This window comes from Lineus longissimus, chromosome 2 (assembly GCF_910592395.1).
Source record: "Lineus longissimus chromosome 2, tnLinLong1.2, whole genome shotgun sequence".
In the NCBI taxonomy this organism is placed as follows: Eukaryota; Metazoa; Nemertea; class Pilidiophora; order Heteronemertea; family Lineidae; genus Lineus; species Lineus longissimus.
In genome coordinates this window covers 26,220,124-26,241,846 of record NC_088309.1, presented here as the reverse complement: position 1 = coordinate 26,241,846, position 21,723 = coordinate 26,220,124, and the positions used below count along the sequence as shown (strand labels likewise).

Genomic DNA, 21,723 nt, shown 5'->3' with positions numbered 1-21,723 from the left:
TTGTTGTTCTCGATGTATTTCTTAAAATATGTAGATCATAGTATTATCACCCTCCTCATGTGTCAGTCTTCAAATCTTGTCTAGTCACTTTATGTTACATTGTCATTACATGATATTAGACTGTTAGAAAGTTTGTACAGGAGAACTGGACAAATCCTTAACCCTTGAAATTTCAAAATAAGAAGTACTAATTCTGAACCATTGTAAACTACCGGGTAGATGGTTTACTCTGCATCAGGAAGCTAACCTATTTTGATTCAAGACAATGATGATGTATGTAATTGTTGATTCATGACTTTGATTATAACTAAATAATGCCTTGAAAAGCGGATGTACTGAGACTTTTTATTGAGAAGTTTTGAATGTTGATTCAGGGTCGTGAGGTTCGATCCTTTCATCATGTCCAGATTCATATAATAGCAAATGTTAAAAGTGATTATTGCCTGCGGAGCATTTTTGGTTAATTTTCCATTTTTACTCCTCATGTACCTTCCTGCACTTTCTGTTCACAAACATGTTTTCGATTCTCTGCTGCCGTAGAATTATGCGCAGTTGACTTGATTGGATCGGCTGAACATGTGCCTCCATTCATAAAAAGACTCAGTAGAATTCCTTATTTGATCCTTGTTTTGATGCCGACTGATAGGCAGGAAATGAAACGAGACGTTATTGAAATCAGTCTAGCAGACGAGAATCACTTTATATCTGCATGGTGTCTTCTTCTTCAGCTTTCACTCTCGATTATATGATTTGTATGTTCCTTCATTTTCATGTTATTGCTCAAAATGACCAAGTCAGTAGTCATTGACGGCAGATTGAGAGATTTTGAACAGTATTTTGTAGTCTTTAGGAATGGCTTTTGTTTCCAGCTGTTGAAAGGTGACCAGACGAGGCCATTCTACAAATTCACTTCACCTTTGCCTGGTTCATAACAATCTCTCATTTGCAGTCAGCTTCTCTACATTCAACTTTCCCCTTCGCACATTCTGAAACCACCTGAACTTATTGTTACCAAAGCAATGGAAGTAGGCCCTTTTATGCCTGATACTAAGATGAAGAAAGCGTTTGCTGCTGCTCATCTCATAAACCACACTGATCCCATTCACTTCGGAAGCTGTTGTCCAGCTCCCTGTGGTGAGGCCTTGACATTGTTACCATGTCCCTATCAGGACATAGTATACCAGGCCTATGTCTGTCTAGGTGCGAGTACACTCAGCACAGTCATGTGTGCTGTAGCAGCTGCGGCAAGCAAACATTTTTCATTCACTTTCACATCATTGATATCTTCATGAGGTTATGGCACATCTGTATGTATGCAAAAACAGATAGCGAGCTATTTTGTTTCTGATAAACGTATGTGAAAAAAAATTAATGGGACAAGGGATAGGCCTTTACAGGCAGGGAATTCACTGCCACCTAGCAGGGATTACTCAATTAGGTTGCCTACTAAATGCATAATACCAGAATGGGTAAGGTTGATGCACTATGAGAACCATCTACCTGTGGTGGTGATGTTGATCAAAGAGAGAATGTCAGGCCAACTACACCCGAGCCTCCTTTTATAAGCGCTGGAGTCTTTCAAGTCATTTTGGTCTTTACAATAAACCTACAGTTGAACCCCGGTCAGTGACCACCCCGGTAACGCGACCACCCCTTTCTTTTTAATAACAAGTCCCATCCAAAAGTTTCCAGTCTGATCCATTTCACGAGATTGACTTGATTGGGGTAAAATTATGAGAAATTGATGAAAATTTTTGGGGGGAGCCATGCAAAATGATTTCTGGTCCAAGACAGACACTCATTGCCTTTAAACCTGGTCACATCATGCTCTTAACAATTACCCTAGTGTTCTGTGTATGTCCCAGCGAAAATAAAATCGAGGCATTTTATCAAGACCGGTTATTGTCTTAAAGTGTTCTGTGGCCATTAGCCAACCAGGGGACTATGGCAACCAGTGTGAGATGTGATGTGTAGGATAGGCCTACAGTGGATAGCGACATGATATGTCTATACAACACAGGAGGAAACTCAGAAGAAACGTTTGGTGATGAATCTAGCGTGGATTCACCCTTTATTTGCCATCTGTTTAAACTAACAGATAAGTGGCCTTCCCCGAAATGGAATTGAGACAGATTTGCTTACATCTGATGGTGTGCGGCTTTCTGACTGGGCGGATACACCTAAGCCCAATGATCATGAATTTATCACCTCCTTCTGCCACTTCCGGGTATTCGCTTTGCTTCATATGAAAAACAGTCAAACCCTCCATTTTGCCCAATATTTCCTGTGTGGCAATAGCGAACCAATAAAGGAATTTGTTCACAGCTGTCAGAGTCTGTCAACTGATGTGTTAAAAGGGATGTTGCAGGAGTTCCAGTTATGTCCAAAAAGTACAACTATTCTCTCAACACTGCATTCTATACAAAGCACGCAAAGCTCAGAACATCAAGTGTCTTCTTTAAAAACTGCAATGGCCGTGTGACATCATATGCCAGTCTTCTCAAATCTAAAAACGGTGATCAGTCTAGTTTGTGTCAAGTTGTTAATCTGATCCTCCATCTTGGAGACAGATTCTAGTTTATAGGAGAATGTGACACCGTCATGTAGCTTGTATGCAGAATGTATTGAATCCTTCTCTAATCCATTTACGGCCTATGATCTTTGCTCGGAGTCAATCAATAGACTACCTGAGACGAGCGCAGCTTTTTCTATCGGCGGAATTTGAGATCAGGTGGAATAGATCTAAGTTCAATTACGCTGCTGTTTGCAGGTCGATTAGGACCTTTGGCAAGGAGTTTGACTCCATCAATCGGCCCCTTCTTCATCCAGATAAAGAAGGGGCCTCATAGTCTAGTGGTTAACAGTGCTGGCTACAAAGCAAGGGCCTGGGGTTTGATCCTGCAGAGAACCCAGGACTGTATGTCTAGATGAACCGGCGTGGCTTTCAAGGAACTACTCAGGCTCTTTACAACACAGAGTTTGAATATTCGAGTGTCAGTCATGAGATTGAAGCATGACAGCAAAGCCAATATCTTGAATTGATTCTAGAACAGTGTTTCAGTAAAACAGTGTTCACCTGAACAGAAGTAGTGTTGTTCTTTGTCACACAGAAAATGGTGTTAACAAGCTTGTTTCTCAGAAACGTATGTTAACTCCTCATGTAATCTGAATTCGCCTTATTTGCTGGTAACCTGTACCTAGGTTACTGAGGATAATGCATAGCAATCATGTCACTATCAGATCTACAGTTATAGGAAATGTTTCCATGGCAACGCACTCAAAGTGGTATACAGGCATATGCATGCAAAGCCATCACACAAAATACCAAAGAATGTATAACATGTTGAATTAGTATTAAGTTTACCAAAGATTGAAGAATGTTAGCATGTAGCATGGTAAAAAATAATGCGATACCAAACAATTCAGCTGTTCAGTTTGTTTTGAAATAAAACTCATACATTGGCATTTCAAGTTTCAAAGAGTAACATTTTCAGTTCAGTATGATAGATTGGCAGAACGATATTGAATTAGTTGAACTGTGTTCACTGTTTGAATCGATAAACCAGTGTTCACCAGTTGAATTGATAAAGGGGACACTGTCACCTGTTGAGTAACTCAACAGATAACATCATCTGTTGAGTCATAAACAGAAAACACCACCTGTTCAGTCACTGAGTCACTGAAACAGAAAACACCACTCTTGAGTCACTGAAACAGAAAACACCACCTGTTGAGTCACTGAAACAGAAAACACCATCTGTTGAGTCACTGAAACAGAAAACACCACTCTTGAGTCACTGAACAGAAAACACCACCTGTTGAGTCACTGAAACAGAAAACACCATCTGTTGAGTCACTGAAACAGAAAACACCACCTGTTAAGTCACTGAAACAGAAAAACACCACTCTTGAGTCACTGAAACAGAAAACACCACTTGTTGAGTCACTGAAACAGAAAAACACCACTCTTGAGTCACTGAAACAGAAAAACACCATCTGTTGAGTCACTGAAACAGAAAACACCACTCTTGAGTCACTGAAACAGAAAACACCACCTGTTGAGTCACTGAAACAGAAAACACCACCTGGTGAGTCACTGAAACAGAAAACACCACCTGTTGAGTCACTGAAACAGAAAACACCACCTGTTGAGTCACTGAAACAGAAAACACCACCTGTTGAGTCACTGAAACAGAAAACACCACCTGTTGAGTCACTGAAACAGAAAACACCACCTGTTGAGTCACTGAAACAGAAAACACCACCTGTTGAGTCACTGAAACAGAAAACACCACCTGTTGGGTCACTGAAACAGAAAACACCACCTTGCTGATTGCAATGATGAAAACTGGATAAACTTAACTCTGGATGGATAAGGGTCACAAGTTTTACTAGGTGAAGAGACAAAAAAATTCCCATAATGAACAGCTCTCAACATCAATTGATATTGCCTGATTTGACCATTCAATACGAAAATGACGATAAGCATTTCCTGATGGTACAGTCGAAACCCGGTAACACGACCACTCATGGGATCGTGATTGAATGGTCGTGTTACCAGGGTGGTCACATTAGTGAAGTTGAAAATCCGGGGACAAAATGCATGATTAGGTTTTCCCACCAAAATTGTTGAACTTACTCATAAGTTCAAATTCCTAAAAAGTTTTGGGACTGATGATGTTCATTTTGAGCAGAAAAAAAAACAAGTGAAAAAAATATTCGGGACCAGCGATTCTTGGTCGTCATAGCGGGGTGGTCGCCGACCAGGGTTCCACTGTACCATTTATGTTCGCAATTAAATCTTGCATTCTCTGAGATTTCACCAAGATGTCCCCCCCCCCAACGTTGAAGGTATAGACAGTGCACATTTCATATATTTGTTATTGATTGTCTATCACAGACAAGAGGAAACTTGTGAATATCAATGCAATAATTGATATTTGCTTGATTACCGATCATTTAAGACCAATTACTAAAATAACAATATGTATGATATGGTCACCTCCTAGTTGATTCGAAACCATCTCCACCATAAACACAGCCGGAGAGTTATTTTTGGTCGAGGGAGATGTAGTATTAGAGCAGATAAAGTCTATTTTGAGCCTGGGGTTTCCATGGCAATCGCTGTGCCAGCTTATATGTCAGCTGGTGTCAGTATATCCAACATGAGGCTATTGTCATCGCTGAGCTGAAGCAGGTAGCTGATGCTGGATGATAGTGATGACAGACTGGTGGATCTGATGGCGACACATGTTGTTATGTCTTTGTGTCGTATGTTCCTAGCGTATCTGGGGGTGGGGGATATCTCTACAAACGGGCCAACTGAATCAAGAACGATAGTGAGAGCAAAAGTAAATTGCTGATAGTCATGATCCATCCTCAGATAAGGGACCTGAAAGCCACCAAATGTTTGCACAATCTTGCTTGCTTAGTCACGATTTAGTTGTCTGTTGTGAGACATTCGTCTCAATGTTAATCCAGATATCGAGCTAGCCTGACTGAAAGCAAGTTTATAATGTCCGCATCATTGGCCTGAAGTTAATGCCAACAACATTGGCCTAAATATAGATCTTGCCTTGCTGAAAAAAGTCAATATCCACACGACCATTGGCCTAAAATAGATCTTGCCTTGCTGAAAGATGTTTATATCAACAACATTGGCCTCAATATAGATCTTGCCTTGCTGAAACAAGTTGATGTCAACAACTTTGGCCTAAATAGATACCTTGCCTTGCTGAAAGAAGTTAATATTCACAACATTGGCCTTGATATAGATCTTGTCTTGCTGAAACCTGCAGTTGATGTTGAAACTAACCAGCCCGGTAAAATAGGCCACCTCCAGGTTTTTGGCATGGTCGATACTGGAGTAGCCGCTTGGGAATACAGATAGGTGAGGCAAAGTGGAAGTCGATGTTTTATATACATAGGCTAAAATATTCAGTGCGGGACTCTAATTTCCGTGGCCACTATCAATATAGCTCTGGTGGTTTTTTTTAAAGCAAGAGCACGGAGGGAGGTCTAGCTAAAATGAAAAGGGACAACTTGGCCATGAATAGATCACAGATTCCAAAGAGACAATAGCAGGATTGATGCTATGGTTTAACCACTGTTGAAGATATGCTTTAGAGAAATACAACAGAAATGCAGACTTGAATTTCATTACCTCATAGTTCATGCTGGTAGCCAAATACCAGGACTGTGTTATCAAACTGACCTCTTTTCCTCGGCTTATCTAGATTGTTATGGTTAACCAAGTCACATCAGCAATATTCAGTTGATCATTATCAACGGTTGATCTCATGGCCATATGATATTGTGGCGAAATACTCCTAATGCGCCATTAAACCTAACCTGCTCCATCATCAGTTCATCGGGTGATGATGCTAAACTAACAGACCCATTATCATTGATCGAGAGGGTTCAATCGACAAACAATTGACCTCATGGTCGCAAAATGGATGTTGTCCTAACATTTAGTCTGTTCACATGAGAGTGAGCTGTATTTACATGGTGTCATCTTTGTGAGGCAGCTGTTCATTTGGTGACGTTCCACAAATACTTGATTTTCATGAATATCAAACCGATCAGAGGTTGACCAACCAGCCTCCACAATTGCACGATTTGATTAAAAATTGACGTAATTGTTGAGTGGTGTCAACAATGTAACCACTGTTTGCTGTCTGAGACAGCTTTACTGATAAATGGTCAATTGTTTATATGATGTTATGACCATCTACGTGGCCCCAGTCACCACTGTACGGGCTGGCGGTGTTACCAGTAACCTATCTAATGCATCATAATACTGTGTTGATGCAGTTCAGCCAGTTTAAGGGGCAACTGTACACAAGACCTAAATTCTGATCAGATTCAGATCACTTCATGAATGTTGCATGGGAGAAGATGGTCTGCTGATTATGTGGAGCAAACTGACCAAATTATCACTTCGTCAATCTGATATGGGTTCAGCTAAGAACAACATTGAGCGAGTTCACAGAAGAGTGACTGATGCGTTGTGCCATCATATTCGATTGAGTTCAAATAAGAGTAGATGATGTGTTGTGTCATCATATTCGATTGATACAACAACGTTAATCGATAACCATTTGACCTCATGATGGTGAGTGGGATGTAATGGCAAACTACCTAACACAATCAAACTGATCTGTAATGCACCATCATTGATCAGTTGTGGATTCCGTATGCCAAATGAAAACGGCATCTCTTATCACACTATCTTAGTCGATGCTGACTGAATTTGGTGATATTTTGTCCCTCATAGCAGCGGTGTACGAGGCTGCTATAGCTATTTGTAACAATCTGGACCCTGACTTCTGAGGACGGTGGCTAACCAGAGGGCTGTACAGACGGTCACTTTCGGAAACATAAAAAAACTTGACGCGATCGCCAAAAGTTAGACATTGGTTACTGATGCTGTGGTAAAGAAACTGTTAAGCATCAATGAGAGTCATTTGTGTGTGAGAAGCACTATTAGGCCGATATCAGTATATTGATTTTGATAGTTGATTCAATAGTGTTGATGCTCACTTGCCCACTCCTCATAATCTGATTGCTGGACAAGTTGAAATCAATCAGAGCCCAGTGTGGTCATTTGCTGTGATGATTGAGATAGTGATACAGTCATGTTGATGGTAAACACCGCCTCTTTATCTCTGAGTTGCCTGTCCTATTTAGGCTCATTGAATGAACATTCGAGTGTCACCAGTCCCAGTAGAACGAGCAAATGAGCTTATTCTCACATGACAATCGAATCCACTGTCACACAGGCTAGTTTTTGAAGAGCAGTTCCAGGCATATAAAGTAATTTCCCGAACCTAATTTGTTGTGTTGGGCCTGAGGGGTTTGATTAACTCCTGATTGAAGCTTGGTCGAGATGATGGAGAATGATCTCAATCTGTGGAAGCAGATTTAACATTTTGTAGGTTGTGTCCTTGGCCTGTTGCATTCTTGGGTTGGAAGATCTATGTCATAAATTGTAACTAGTACAGATGTCAATAGGGAAGACACTTTTCACATTCCAGTGATTTAGGCTAACATAACAATATAAAGCTGACTATTCTAAAACAGACGAGGGAAGCATTGAAAAGAGTTCAATTCACACTGGCTTCCTTCCATTAGATAACATTAGCACATCAGTTCAGGTTTGCCCATATTTGTATGTGAACATCCTTAGAAATGTGAAGGATTTGGCTTGGGAATTTTAATGACCACATGACATTGGGTAAAATTATAATAGGATTATTGTCATGCTTTGCTTTAACTGTTACTATTGAATAGGATGGGAACATGTTAGGATTTAGTGATGATCGTGATGATAGGTTTTGTTGAAAATGACAATAATTTGATGTCTTTGATGTAAAATGAGTGACAGACAGGCCTTTCTTGTCATGTCAGTTCAAGTGACTCAGTTGATCCTCCAACTCTGCATCGTGTACATCTATACATGTACGCAATATATCGTCACAAGAAGGCCCTGTACGTTGTCTCCCCTGTCACGGTAAAACACTGGCATCCATTTATAGGGTTGCCATGGAGATGGGCTTACCTGGCAGCCTGCATCAGACGCCACTGTAGCTATTAGTATTGTTGATTTCTCCATCATAATACAAGTTACCCACTGATTTGATAAACTAGCGCTCAGCGATATGTTAGATGTATCCATGTTCTTAATATTCTGCTGTTCCATAGTGGTCTTAATGTCACCTTTTGAATAGAATTGTCAGGGACGATGATAGAAATGAAATCAGTGATGTCACTACAGTGCTTTGGCACTTCACTTCACTCTATAATCGTTATTTTACGTTTGGGAAATCATCTTTTCCTGCGGCCTTCTATGCCTTTTCTTCTTCTTCATCTTATGCTTTTCTCTTTTGAGCATTACTTTCAGCAGCCGAGCTGACAGTTTGCTCTCTTAGAGACAAGGTAGCCCATCTTCCTCCCTGTCCTCCATGATCCTCAATTTCTATTCTAAAACACCTCAAACTAAGAATTGACATAGTTTTTGGCTACCGCTGCCACCAAAACAAGGTGCTATGTATCTAAAATGGAAAACAACCCACAAACCTACAGTGTAACCAATGTGTTTTTGCATTGCTATCAACCATGTTAAAGAAAATCTTACCACTACTGCACTTTTTGTTGTACATTATGTATTATCAAAATAAACATACCTACGAATCAATAATGCCAATGTTTAGAATATCATGTTTCCCTTTTCTATCAATACTGTATTGCATTCCTTCCCCAACTGAAGTGCTGTTGTAATAATTGCCTTGTTGCTAATTAGAGCAGTTTCCTTTATGTTGGCTCCCCTAAGTATGAGTATGCAAGGGTTTTGAAAAGTCATTTCTCTCAGGACGTAGGAAGGGGGGTCTAATTTAGCAGGTTGTCACTTGGTCTTCACTTAGTTTGGGCCATTTGGCATCAAGTCAACATAGGGAAAAGCTGAAAGATTCTCAACTTAACAGCTAGGGCCATGATTCAAAATTGATGATGCTGATGATGAAAATGGCGATGATGATGATGATGATGATGATGAAGATGATAATGGAGGCAACAACACCAGCAAGAAGAAGGAAACATCCGCATCATGAACTTTTCTTCTTGGTTTGCAGAACTGCCTTGAGTTGATATTTTGGAGCACAAACATATTGATCACATTACAGCTGGTAAATTTTAGTAAGATATTCCTGCAATGTCATGCTTTGATTTAACTGTACCACTGAATTGATACAAAACAATTAAGGGTATAACTAATAAGCTATATATAAGGTTGTCTGTTCTGTCTTTTCAGTATTCATTTGCGATCTACTACAGACCAGAGGGTTTACGGCAGTATGAACTCAGGACCGATACAGAGACAGAATGCAATGCTTGGGTGGATGCCATCAAACAGGCAAGGTAAGGAAGCAAGCAGCTATTTTCAGGCTATACATGAGAGGATATGTGGTCCAGACCAGGCTACCCAAAGCTCTAACCTTAAATCTCAAAAGGAAGAAACTCTGTAAACCAATAACAAGGAAGAACCTTCCCAACAGTAGAAGAAGCTCGGAAATTTTAGAAGTTCTAAACCTTGCATTGAAAGGAAGCTTTTTAACTTCTACCCAAGTAACAAAGCTCACATGCTTAGTTCATAAGTGAGTATAGGGCAAAAGAATCATGTTTTGAATTGCGCATTTTGTATTTATTGATTCAATGATGCTGTGACTTTTGACCTTTTGGCTGATGGTTATCATTACCAGCAGGCAGGTCCAAAATATGGAAAATCATTAGTCGCTTATCTGATGAGTCGAGAAGGGTAAACAGTCACATCGATACATGCTTGGGAGTAATGGTATCATGTATCATGGCGTCATACGTAGCAGATTTAAACAATGTTAAGGAATGCCCATTAAAATAATCATACTTGAACAGGTTGGTCAGAGAAAAATTGACTGTATGAAAGTCTTTAAGTTTGTTTCTCATAAAGATGCTTCATCAGAATGCATTCTGATGATTTGTTGGAAGGTGTAGGGCCTTAAATAGTAAAGACAGAATACCGAATGGATCTGCCGTTGATGTCTACAAAAATGGGTTGCAAAATCTGTTCTTGGTAGGTGGTATGTATGTGTTGTAGCTTCCCGGGGTAGCTTACAATTCAAAACCTTCTTGGCTGTAGTCCAGCACTCAATCATGATATCTGGTTCTCGAACTAAAAATAAAAGTGGTTCAATACATTTGTCTACACTGAATGGTTTCTTTGATAAAAACCTTAAAGCTCTGGACTGGTTAACTTCGGTGAGGAACAAGGCTTGTAAATATTGCATAGGAGGGTTTCTAGGTATCACTGCAAGGTATTCTGCAAGGTATAACCGTGTCCCGGGAGCTGCGATCCTAATCTCACTAGCAAGAACCAGGTGTCTTGTTTTACATAGGGTTCTTGTCAAATCCTTTAATTTACTGTGTTATGTCAGGTTTTTGAGACCATTATCTTCAAGGCAGCAACTAGTAGCAGCTCAAAGCTATCTTGTTTTCAGGGTGCTTTAACCCTGCAACCCTATCACATGTACCATCAAAGATACACAATAGGTAATTGGTCCCTTTCCTCCTTTAGACAGCAACTGTTCTGAGATCCACCAATGTCAGTTGTTCCCCTTCCTCCTCCAAATAGCATATGCCCTCAGATACCCCATAGGTATATAGTTGGTCCCTTTCCTCCTCTGGACAGCAATTGTTCTGAGATCTAGCATAGGAAGTTGGTCCCCTTCCTCCTCTTGACAGCAACTGTTCTGAGTTCTAGCATAGGAAGTTGGTCCCCTTCCTCCTCTAGACAGCAATTGTTCTGAGATCTAGCATAGGAAGTTGGTCCCCTTCCTCCTCTAGACAGCAATTGTTCTGAGATCTAGCATAGGAAGTTGGTCCCCTTCCTCCTCTAGACAGCAATTGTTCTGAGATCTAGCATAGGAAGTTGGTCCCTTTCCTCCTCTAGACAGCAATTGTTCTGAGATCTAGCATAGGAAGTTGGTCCCCTTCCTCCTCTTGACAGCAACTGTTCTGAGATCCAACATAGGTAGATGGTGTCTCTCCTCCTCTTGACAGCAACTGTTCTGAGATCCAACATAGGTAGATGGTGTCTCTCCTCCTCTTGACAGCAACTGTTCTGAGATCCAACATAGGTAGATGGTGTCCCTCCTCCTCTAGACAGCAGTCGCTGCTGTCATATACACCATAGGTAGTTGTAACCTTTCCTCCTCTAGACAGCAACTGTTCTGAGATCCAACATAGGTAGATGGTGTCTCTCCTCCTCTAGACAGCAACTGTTCTGAGATCCAACATAGGTAGACGGTGTCTCTCCTCCTCTAGACAGCAACTGTTCTGAGATCCAACATAGGTAGATGGTGTCTCTCCTCCTCTAGTCTAGACAGCAACTGTTCTGAGATCCAACATAGGTAAATGGTGTCTCTCCTCCTCTAGACAGCAACTGTTCTGAGATCCAACATAGGTAGATGGTGTCTCTCCTCCTCTTGACAGCAACTGTTCTGAGATCCAACATAGGTAGATGGTGTCTCTCCTCCTCTAGTCTAGACAGCAACTGTTCTGAGATCCAACATAGGTAGATGGTGTCTCTCCTCCTCTAGACAGCAACTGTTCTGAGATCCAACATAGGTAGACGGTGTCTCTCCTCCTCTAGACAGCAACTGTTCTGAGATCCAACATAGGTAGATGGTGTCTCTCCTCCTCTTGACAGCAACTGTTCTGAGATCCAACATAGGTAGATGGTGTCTCTCCTCCTCTTGACAGCAACTGTTCTGAGATCCAACATAGGTAGATGGTGTCCCTCCTCCTCTAGACAGCAGTCGCTGCTGTCATATACACCATAGGTAGTTGTAACCTTTCCTCCTCTAGACAGCAACTGTTCTGAGATCCAACATAGGTAGATGGTGTCTCTCCTCCTCTAGACAGCAACTGTTCTGAGATCCAACATAGGTAGACGGTGTCTCTCCTCCTCTAGACAGCAACTGTTCTGAGATCCAACATAGGTAGATGGTGTCTCTCCTCCTCTAGTCTAGACAGCAACTGTTCTGAGATCCAACATAGGTAAATGGTGTCTCTCCTCCTCTAGACAGCAACTGTTCTGAGATCCAACATAGGTAGATGGTGTCTCTCCTCCTCTTGACAGCAACTGTTCTGAGATCCAACATAGGTAGATGGTGTCTCTCCTCCTCTAGTCTAGACAGCAACTGTTCTGAGATCCAACATAGGTAGATGGTGTCTCTCCTCCTCTAGACAGCAACTGTTCTGAGATCCAACATAGGTAGACGGTGTCTCTCCTCCTCTAGACAGCAACTGTTCTGAGATCCAACATAGGTAGACGGTGTCTCTCCTCCTCTAGACAGCAACTGTTCTGAGATCCAACATAGGTAGACGGTGTCTCTCCTCCTCTTGACAGCAACTGTTCTGAGATCCAACATAGGTAGATGGTGTCTCTCCTCCTCTTGACAGCAACTGTTCTGAGATCCAACATAGGTAGATGGTGTCTCTCCTCCTCTAGACAGCAACTGTTCTGAGATCCAACATAGGTAGATGGTGTCTCTCCTCCTCTAGTCTAGACAGCAACTGTTCTGAGATCCAACATAGGTAGACGGTGTCTCTCCTCCTCTAGACAGCAACTGTTCTGAGATCCAACATAGGTAGACGGTGTCTCTCCTCCTCTAGACAGCAACTGTTCTGAGATCCAACATAGGTAGACTGTGTCTCTCCTCCTCTAGACAGCAACTGTTCTGAGATCCAACATAGGTAGACGGTGTCTCTCCTCCTCTAGACAGCAACTGTTCTGAGATCCAACATAGACGGTGTCTCTCCTCCTCTTGACAGCAACTGTTCTGAGATCCAACATAGGTAGACGGTGTCTCTCCTCCTCTTGACAGCAACTGTTCGGAGATCCAACATAGGTAGACGGTGTCTCTCCTCCTCTTGACAGCAACTGTTCTGAGATCCAACATAGGTAGACGGTGTCTCTCCTCCTCTTGACAGCAACTGTTCTGAGATCCAACATAGGTAGATGGTGTCTCTCCTCCTCTTGACAGCAACTGTTCTGAGATCCAACATAGGTAGATGGTGTCTCTCCTCCTCTAGTCTAGACAGCAACTGTTCTGAGATCCAACATAGGTAGATGGTGTCTCTCCTCCTCTAGACAGCAGTCTCTGCTCTCAGATCTAACTCCATGTCTGCCATTGCCTCTATTGTTTCCCGACCATAGGGAAATGATATAGTAGCAGGATACTGATGGTGCGGATTCCTTTCTTGTTGCCATGGTGATGTAACTCCTTACCAGTCCCTGCCTATTTCTTGTACCTGATGGCTTCAGTCAGAGGTGGCAGTCATCCGACAAACATTGCAGTTGCTTCAGTACCGGCCATTCTCTGCCAGAATATTGACATTCGGTTCTTTCATATTCAATGTAGTGTGGTAATACTTAATTTTGATACTGATGGTGAAAGTGGTCAGTGCATCCCCTCTCCCTCCCCCTCCATAAGCTATACGACAGTCAATAAAGTACTCGCATTGCATTGATGGATGCCATACTTGGTGGACAAGGACATCATGTGCAATGTGGCCTGACAGTGAAAGGTTTGCCTGCCTTGATGCCCACCCACCATCAGTGCTTATGGGACGGCATTTAGTTTTAACAGACTCGAAGCATTGGCGCTTTCATGAAAAGGCAACAATGTCAACAACCCAAGTAAAAACCTTTCTCCTTGTCTTTTCCAGCTATAGTAAAGTGCTTGAGCAAAAGGAGGAGTTGGAACAGAAGCATCTTCACCTTCTCCAGATCCTTGACAGTGAGAGACAGGCCAAGTGGCACTATGTACAGCAGACGGAGGAACTCACCACTGAGGTCAAGAAACTCAAAAACGAAGTCAGAAAGGTGAAAGAAAAGTCATCATCAATATGGACCAATATGAGTTGGTCCAAGAACTACATACATACATGTAAAACTAGTTAATGTTCAGAATTGCTTTATATTCATGATGTGGGGAGGAATCGTGCTCAACTCTGGCGAGAACAACGCGCTAGATGCTGCATGCCGCATAAAGTTTTTATGCTGGTTGATTGGTCACTCATGTCTCCCGGGGCTGATGTTATTAGATTACTCAATCAACTTGATACGAGCATTAATAAACTAATTGGCAGAATAAGCACTATGTGGTAACTTGGGACAGTTTAAAATACTCGAGTTCCATCGATCAAAGACCGTTTCTGAATATTCTATGGAGGCCCCAAAATATGCACATTGTCGTTCGATGCCATTCAACTTGTTGAAATTAGATTGAGAGAGTGTTGGTGACAACAAGTTGTCATGACATCATAATCTCGCTTGACCTTTTCTTTGATTTCTTAGTAATTATATAATCATCCGGACCTAGTTGGTGAAACTGGAGTATAATGTTTCAGCTCAGGATGTATCCCCAGGGTTTAGGTTATTCTGACCGATACAAATATAAGGTGTGGTGAGGTTAAGGCGAGACTTTTTGGCTCACCATAAGGGAGCTTACACCAATCTTATAGAATATTTGTTTATCATGTTATACTGTCTTTTTTTCCAGTTGAAAGAGTTCAAGAATGAATTGAAGACCTCTAATCATATGTTGAAAGAGGAGGAAAGTGACGAAATTAAAAAAATCAAAAAGGTAAGAACTTCGGTCGACATTCAAATCATCTGCAATATTGGCTGTCCATGTGACTTGCAGCCTTGATCAAGGGTCTCACTACACAACCGATACCAAAATGATTCCACAAGATCTGCATAATTTGCTAATTAAAATTGTGGCAATTACTTAAAATGGATTATTGGATTAGACGTTTGGGGAGAGGGAAATGATGCCTGAGGGGACTATTCTCATCAGTGTCATTGACATGAGATAGAAGACTTGAATGTATCACCAGAATTGGGTGTATAATTTCTGAACATTACACACTGTGTAGGATCAACTTGTACTTCAGCTTGAATTATCAATATGTTATTTAATTCAAAACTAGATGTGGAATTCATTTCATCTGAAGTGATTCAACAAATGTGTTTTAATACTCAACTGAACTGGATAATGACGATAAATAGATCACCTTATTTTGTTACTTCTGCAATGGATTCATCAGCATGGATACATCTGGGAAAAAAGAGGTTGGATGAATAATGTGACCTGTTAGGGTCCTTTGACTTAGCTGCCCCGTTTATGTCAAAACGTGTGTTTACCACCATTATCAGGTCACACAGTCCTGTCTCTCAATATTTTAGGTGCAAAGCTTCTTCCGTGGTTGGCTATGTCGACGGCGATGGAAGCAAATCGTGGACGAGTATATCCGCTCGGAACACGCCGAGAGCATGAGGAAACGGAATAGCATCGTGTTCGGCATGGTCGAATGTGAGGAGGAATACGTCAGACAGCTCTCGACGCTCGTGTCATGTTTTCTACGCCCATTCAAGATGGCTGCCAGTTCGAAAAAACCACCGATAACTCACGATGATGTCAATTCTATTTTTCTAAATAGGCAAGTTACTTATTGTTCCAGAGATGAATTTATCATTGTTGAACTTCACTTATCTGTCTGAGTTTATGCCACCTCAGTGAAAGTCTGACTTCAGTGGTTCTATTATCATCGCTTCTTTGCTAATTATTTGGTTGATCTTTTAATTCTACATCTTAATTTCAGTGAAACGGTGGTTTTCTTGCATCAAATATTCCTCAAAGCTCTGACGGCTCGGATGGAAAACTGGCCGACCTTGGTTCTAGGTAAGTTCAAGGTCAAAAGATCACACGCCTTATCCATCATCTTGGTTCTATTTCAGCGAGACAGTGTTATTCTTACATCAGATCTTCGTGCAAGGTCTTGAATCGCGAATGGAGAACTGGCCAACTCTGGTCCTTGGTAAGTTAGGTGTAAATACTGCTGCCTGCTGTCAATATACTATTCCTGGTGTGAACCTCAGGAATGCACTTTATCATGGCATGACATTAACATTGGTTTTTGTGTTTTCTGGGTTTAAGATTGAGATTCAGGGTTGGTGTTTAAACATGGCAATAAGCAGCCTGCAGACGAGGTGTATTATCGAGGTTGGCTGGTCCACGCGACTGCGATATTTTGCCCAAAGAAAAGAAGTCTTGTACACCCGCTCTTACTGTTGAACCTAGCCACAGTGGCCTATCAATATATTAAAGATCCTGATTGGCTATTTTGATGACAATAATGTGAAATGCTCCCACTCCACAATGGTAACTTTAAATTTACAAAGCGAATTTGCAGTCAATGAAGTTTTGTATTATTATTATGATTAATTGATTTGAATTGTAATTAAACCAGGAGATCGAAACCTAAATAATGCCGATTAAGCACGTAAAACCTTCTTTCATACAGTTCAAATTATATGCGGCCATAAAATGCTGAGAATACTAGCAGATATGGCATTTATGGATACTTAATGATACCTATGTTGGGTCATTGTGAACATATGTGTCCCCGAGTGGAAGCAGTATATTACAATAAGGCTGTTATGATGCTCATGACCCTTTGCTTTGACGATAATCCTGACTAATGGCATGGAGAGTCACACACCCTTCTTTCCTATGTTTGAGCATGGACGAGTGGTATCATGAGTTTGATAGTGTCTTGATTCCTCCTTAACTAACCGCACTTTGATACAACTTAATGATCAACTACAATAAGATTAACTGCAAGAAATCGTGTTGATAAAGGAATATATTTGGGCCACTTTCTTCATAGCTTTTTGTCCCAGAAGATTTTGCCTGTGTATCAGATTTGTTATCAACAAGAAAAACGGCAAGAAAATCAATTCTAAGGGGGAGGCATGTGCCGGATTCCTCCCTTATCAGTCAAGGAAGGATTCCCCAACAGTTGTCGCCAACTGCATGCGTTGTCACAAATTCAGACGACAAAGCCCGAAACTCCCGAATCATCTGTACCAGGAGATACCAATTTTGGTGTGGCTGGATTGGGGAGTTTCATGGAGAAAGCTGAATCTTGGGGCAACCTGTTAATCCAGATATGGTCAACATGATTTGGAGTGCCGCCTCAGAAAGTAGCGACCATAGCAAGAAGAAGTGACAACTTGCTGTTCGAGTATCCTTGCCTGACTGCTTATGAGCCTTTTTGCTGGGCAGCCTGGCTGGGCCTCTTGGCTGGTGTTTTTGGCGATACAGGAAGCCTGGGTTAACATTTGTAAATATCAGCATGGCTGAGAGTGTGAACTTGCTTTGACTTGGGATTGACTGGTTGCAGCTTATACATCTAGCTTATGCTTGGGCCTGGTGCTTTGACCAGAAATGATTATTGAACAGGTTGAATGTGCAATAAGTTTATATGTTCATTTTTGTTCTGCAGCTCAACAGATGTCTTTCCGATGTTGTCTACCATCTGTCCCCTTTCCAGTGACAGTTTGTGAAGGGTTAATCCTCATTAAGTTGCATATGTCATGTGATGACAAGCTGCATATGTCATGTCTACATGTATAGCCATCTATAGGATGTTATCAAACTTATTCAACTGAGAGGAGATATACAGAGCTTGTTCGAAAGTATTGACACTGTGCCTCTGATGAAACAGGGGTTGAAACAGCACACCATTGGCAATCACACCATCCTTGTGGAAGAGGTTGTGACCTGTCGGGTAATGGTGCTGTTCACACTGAGATTGAGTCTTTAGAATGAAATTAATTGCATCAATGTTTATTCTCTGATAAGATCGATCAGTTGTCACTTGTTATTGATCTATGAGGATGTCGGTGCAATAGCGAAATAGGACATCTTAAAGCAGTGCTTGGGATGTCTTTTGGTAGTAAAGGACCTGATAGTAGGCGTTTTTACACGGTGCGGGTTCAAGCCGGATCGAGACTAGTTCAGGTACCAGCCGGTTTATTTTCCCTCGTGTAAAAGCGAACCTACCGTCCTGAACCCTCCTGGTCCGAGGCGGGTTCCGATCGCCGGTCTCGGGTTGGTGCAGGCCGGTGTAGGCCGGTGGAGGAGGGTTTATTTATGCGTGTAAAAGCGAACCGGCTCCGAGCCGGTTTGCACACGGTACTCGCGTGACGTCATTCGCGGGAATAGCTGCCGTGTTCCTGGCATGAAATTTTCCGCGGAAAGAAACTGCTGTGAAATCTTCAATTTATCGAGAGCAAGAGCTTTCTTTCCATACAAATGATGTGTACAAAGCAAAAACTCTGCATCTCACCGGCGCCATCGTAAACCATTTTGTATTATTTGTTGTTGTGATATTTTCGTAGCTCCACCACCAGCAGGATTGATCAGCGCCACCAATTGACGATGTTAGTGATGAACCGGCCTGGAGCCGGATCGAGGCCAGATCGTCGAACCGTCCCCGTGTAAAAGCGAAATGAACCGTCCTGAACCGAACACGCCTCGTGACGGTTCAGGAGGGTTGTCTTGAACCAGCACCGTGTAAAAAGGCCTAGTTTGGCATCAGGATACACTGGGCAGGAAATTTGAAGATAAGAGATCCAGTGAACAGCTAAATGTAGCGTGTCACATGATCAATATAGCCTGAAGAGATGTACTTTTAATATTGAAGATGACATCTTTCGTATTTGCAACAATGCGGCTGGCATCAGATAAATATTATATTAGTTTACATTTCTACCATAATCATGCCCTTCAAGTTTTCAGGTGTGGTTGGCCAGTTGTCCTTTAAGAGTACATATACATGGCAATAGTTCTGTAGACTTTTAGTATCAGTGGTCATATTTGCTCATACTTTTAGGTGATCTGTTCGACATGCTACTGCCGATGCTGGGGATATATCAAGAGTACGTGCGAAATCATCACTTCAGTCTCCAAGTTCTGGCCGAATACAAACAGAAACAAGAATTCAACACATTGCTCAAGCGTTATGAAGAAAAGCCGGCATGTGAGGGCAGGTCACTTGAAACATTTCTCACATATCCTATGCACCAGGTAAGGAGCATCTGACCCCATGAAGCCCAATCCCATCTGACCCCGAGAAGTCTAATTGCAACTTTTATGATAGTCAGTCAATCTTAGAGTGATGCTGCAGGCAGGAGATGAAGAAGACCAAGTCTGCCACCATAGCTATTGCAGCTGGTTAAACTAATCAAATTTCTCAATCTGAACGGATTTCGATCAATGTAGTGTCACTGTTTATTTGCCTAAAGAGCATACTTATTTGTTTTGTGATCATTTTCAGATTCCTCGCTATATCATCACACTTCATGAACTTCTGGCTCACACACCTCATGATCATGTAGAAAGAAAGAAACTTGAATATGCCAAGAGCAAGTTAGAAGAGTTATCACATGTAAGTTAGGATATGCTATTGGTGTCTGAACCGGTTCTATTGGTTCCAATTTGATATTGTAATGTCATCTCAGTGCAATCAACACGACCAGCCTTGACGTGAGTGATGATGACACAAAGTCGCAATATCTATTAAATCATTTTGATGCAGTCTCAAGCGGCCGACGAATTCACGCTGAAATTATCCTATAACTGGCCATTGTGTTTTTGCAGATCATGCATGATGAAGTTAGTGAAACGGAAAACATTCGAAAGAATCTCGCCATTGAGCGGATGATCGTGGAAGGATGTGACATACTTCTCGATGTTAATCAAACATTTGTCAGACAAGGTAAGTTGTCATGTATCGGTTGTAAACATAGAATTGATTGATTGACAGAACAGTTTGAGACCAAATATGACTTAAATGTAGAACAACCACGAACCACAATGGTATATGAAGCTGATGTATAGCATGGAATGGAAAGCACTGTATCAACTTTCAAGGCACCATATGCGCTGATCTCATCCAGGGCAGACTTGGGTCCCTACCTTCAGCGCTGCTTCCCCGAAATCTCAAGCAACTTGCTCACTGTTGGCCAGTCTTGAGAGTGAAGGAATGATTGTGAACCCGATACCTGTCCATGTATTAGGCCCTGATGCCTGCCCATTAGGCACGATACCTGCCTATGCTCTGCCAGATTTGATCTCCTTCCACTTTAAAACAGAGCATTTCTCATCCTTTTTCAGGGTCTTTGTTGCAAGTGCTGAACGACCGGAGTAAATCTGGCAGAGGACGCCTCGGCTCTTTTGGCTCCTCATTCAAGGAATCAAAAAAGGAACAAGTACGCCAGGTGTTCCTGTTTACCTATCACCTCTTGCTCACCACCAGAGCTTCGAATGGACGCTTGCATCTCTGCAAGGTAGGTTCTTCAAGACGCGTACGTGCATTTGTAATAACGCCTTCACACAGCACTTTGCAGATAAAGCCATCACGATGTGGTATTGAAATGCTACAGAAAGACATTAGAAAATAAAATGTTCATAAATGCTATCAACTGTCTAATTTCCCTCTCTAATCCCTGGTTCCTACTCGTGTGACTTCATATCAAATTTCTACAAGCTTCTTTGTTTCCCTTCCAGCATTATGGCAAGGTGCCTTTAGCAGACTGCACATTAGTTGAGGATTCCTCTTCAGACGTATTCTTCTTTGATGATGATAGTGAGTTTTTCGATTATGATTACTCTTCCAGTTGATTATCGACTCTCGGAACTCTTCCAGCTGGTAATCAATTGTCTGATAAGTCTGTGGATTTGACCAATAGATATTCAAAAAGTAACACAAAAAAGGAGGGAACTGAAGAAGAAGCAAACATACACTTCAAAAGCAGTTATATTTCCTTAATTTTCTTCTGACTAACTTTGCTTCATCTCCCCTCTCCAGCCTCCTCCTTGGACTCGCAGGCTAACTCTGGCAGCACAACGAACCTCCTTTCAACCCAGTCTTGCGAACAGCGGGAACGCATGGATTACAGCGGTCTTGACTTTCGACTTATTGTGGATACGAAGAGTGGGCCGCCAGTTACGATTACATTGGTGGCATCGACCTTGCAGGAGAAGGCAGCATGGTGCAGTGATATTAGCCAGGTAGGAGATAAGGAAATGAGAATCTTTGACATATACTTGATAAGATACAACTTATCAGTCTGTGTCCTTAGAGCAGTTGGCTTTAACAGGGCCACAGCATTGAGTGGGCCGCCAGTTACGATTACATTAGTGGCATCGACCTTGCAGGAGAAGGCAGCATGGTGCAGTGATATTAGCCAGGTAGGAGATTAGGAAATGAGAATCTTTGACATATACTTGATAAGATACAACTTATCAGTCTGTGTCCTTAGAGCAG

The 21,723-nt window shown here is 41.8% G+C and overlaps 1 protein-coding gene across 2 annotated transcripts in view; it reads left to right on the top strand.

Annotated features, from left to right (window-relative positions):
• Nucleotides 1-21,723, top strand: part of LOC135483278 (ras-specific guanine nucleotide-releasing factor 2-like) — a 64,318-nt gene that overhangs the window by 6,181 nt on the left and 36,414 nt on the right. For both annotated transcript variants that reach the window (XM_064764007.1, XM_064764008.1), the window contains exons 3-13: nucleotides 9,812-9,918; nucleotides 14,269-14,425; nucleotides 15,105-15,188; nucleotides 15,794-16,047; nucleotides 16,210-16,289; nucleotides 19,288-19,481; nucleotides 19,732-19,842; nucleotides 20,055-20,172; nucleotides 20,571-20,743; nucleotides 20,964-21,042; nucleotides 21,265-21,467. In XM_064764007.1, coding sequence (XP_064620077.1) covers nucleotides 9,812-9,918; nucleotides 14,269-14,425; nucleotides 15,105-15,188; nucleotides 15,794-16,047; nucleotides 16,210-16,289; nucleotides 19,288-19,481; nucleotides 19,732-19,842; nucleotides 20,055-20,172; nucleotides 20,571-20,743; nucleotides 20,964-21,042; nucleotides 21,265-21,467 — 1,560 coding nt within the window. The remainder of the gene's footprint in view (nucleotides 1-9,811; nucleotides 9,919-14,268; nucleotides 14,426-15,104; nucleotides 15,189-15,793; nucleotides 16,048-16,209; nucleotides 16,290-19,287; nucleotides 19,482-19,731; nucleotides 19,843-20,054; nucleotides 20,173-20,570; nucleotides 20,744-20,963; nucleotides 21,043-21,264; nucleotides 21,468-21,723) is intronic.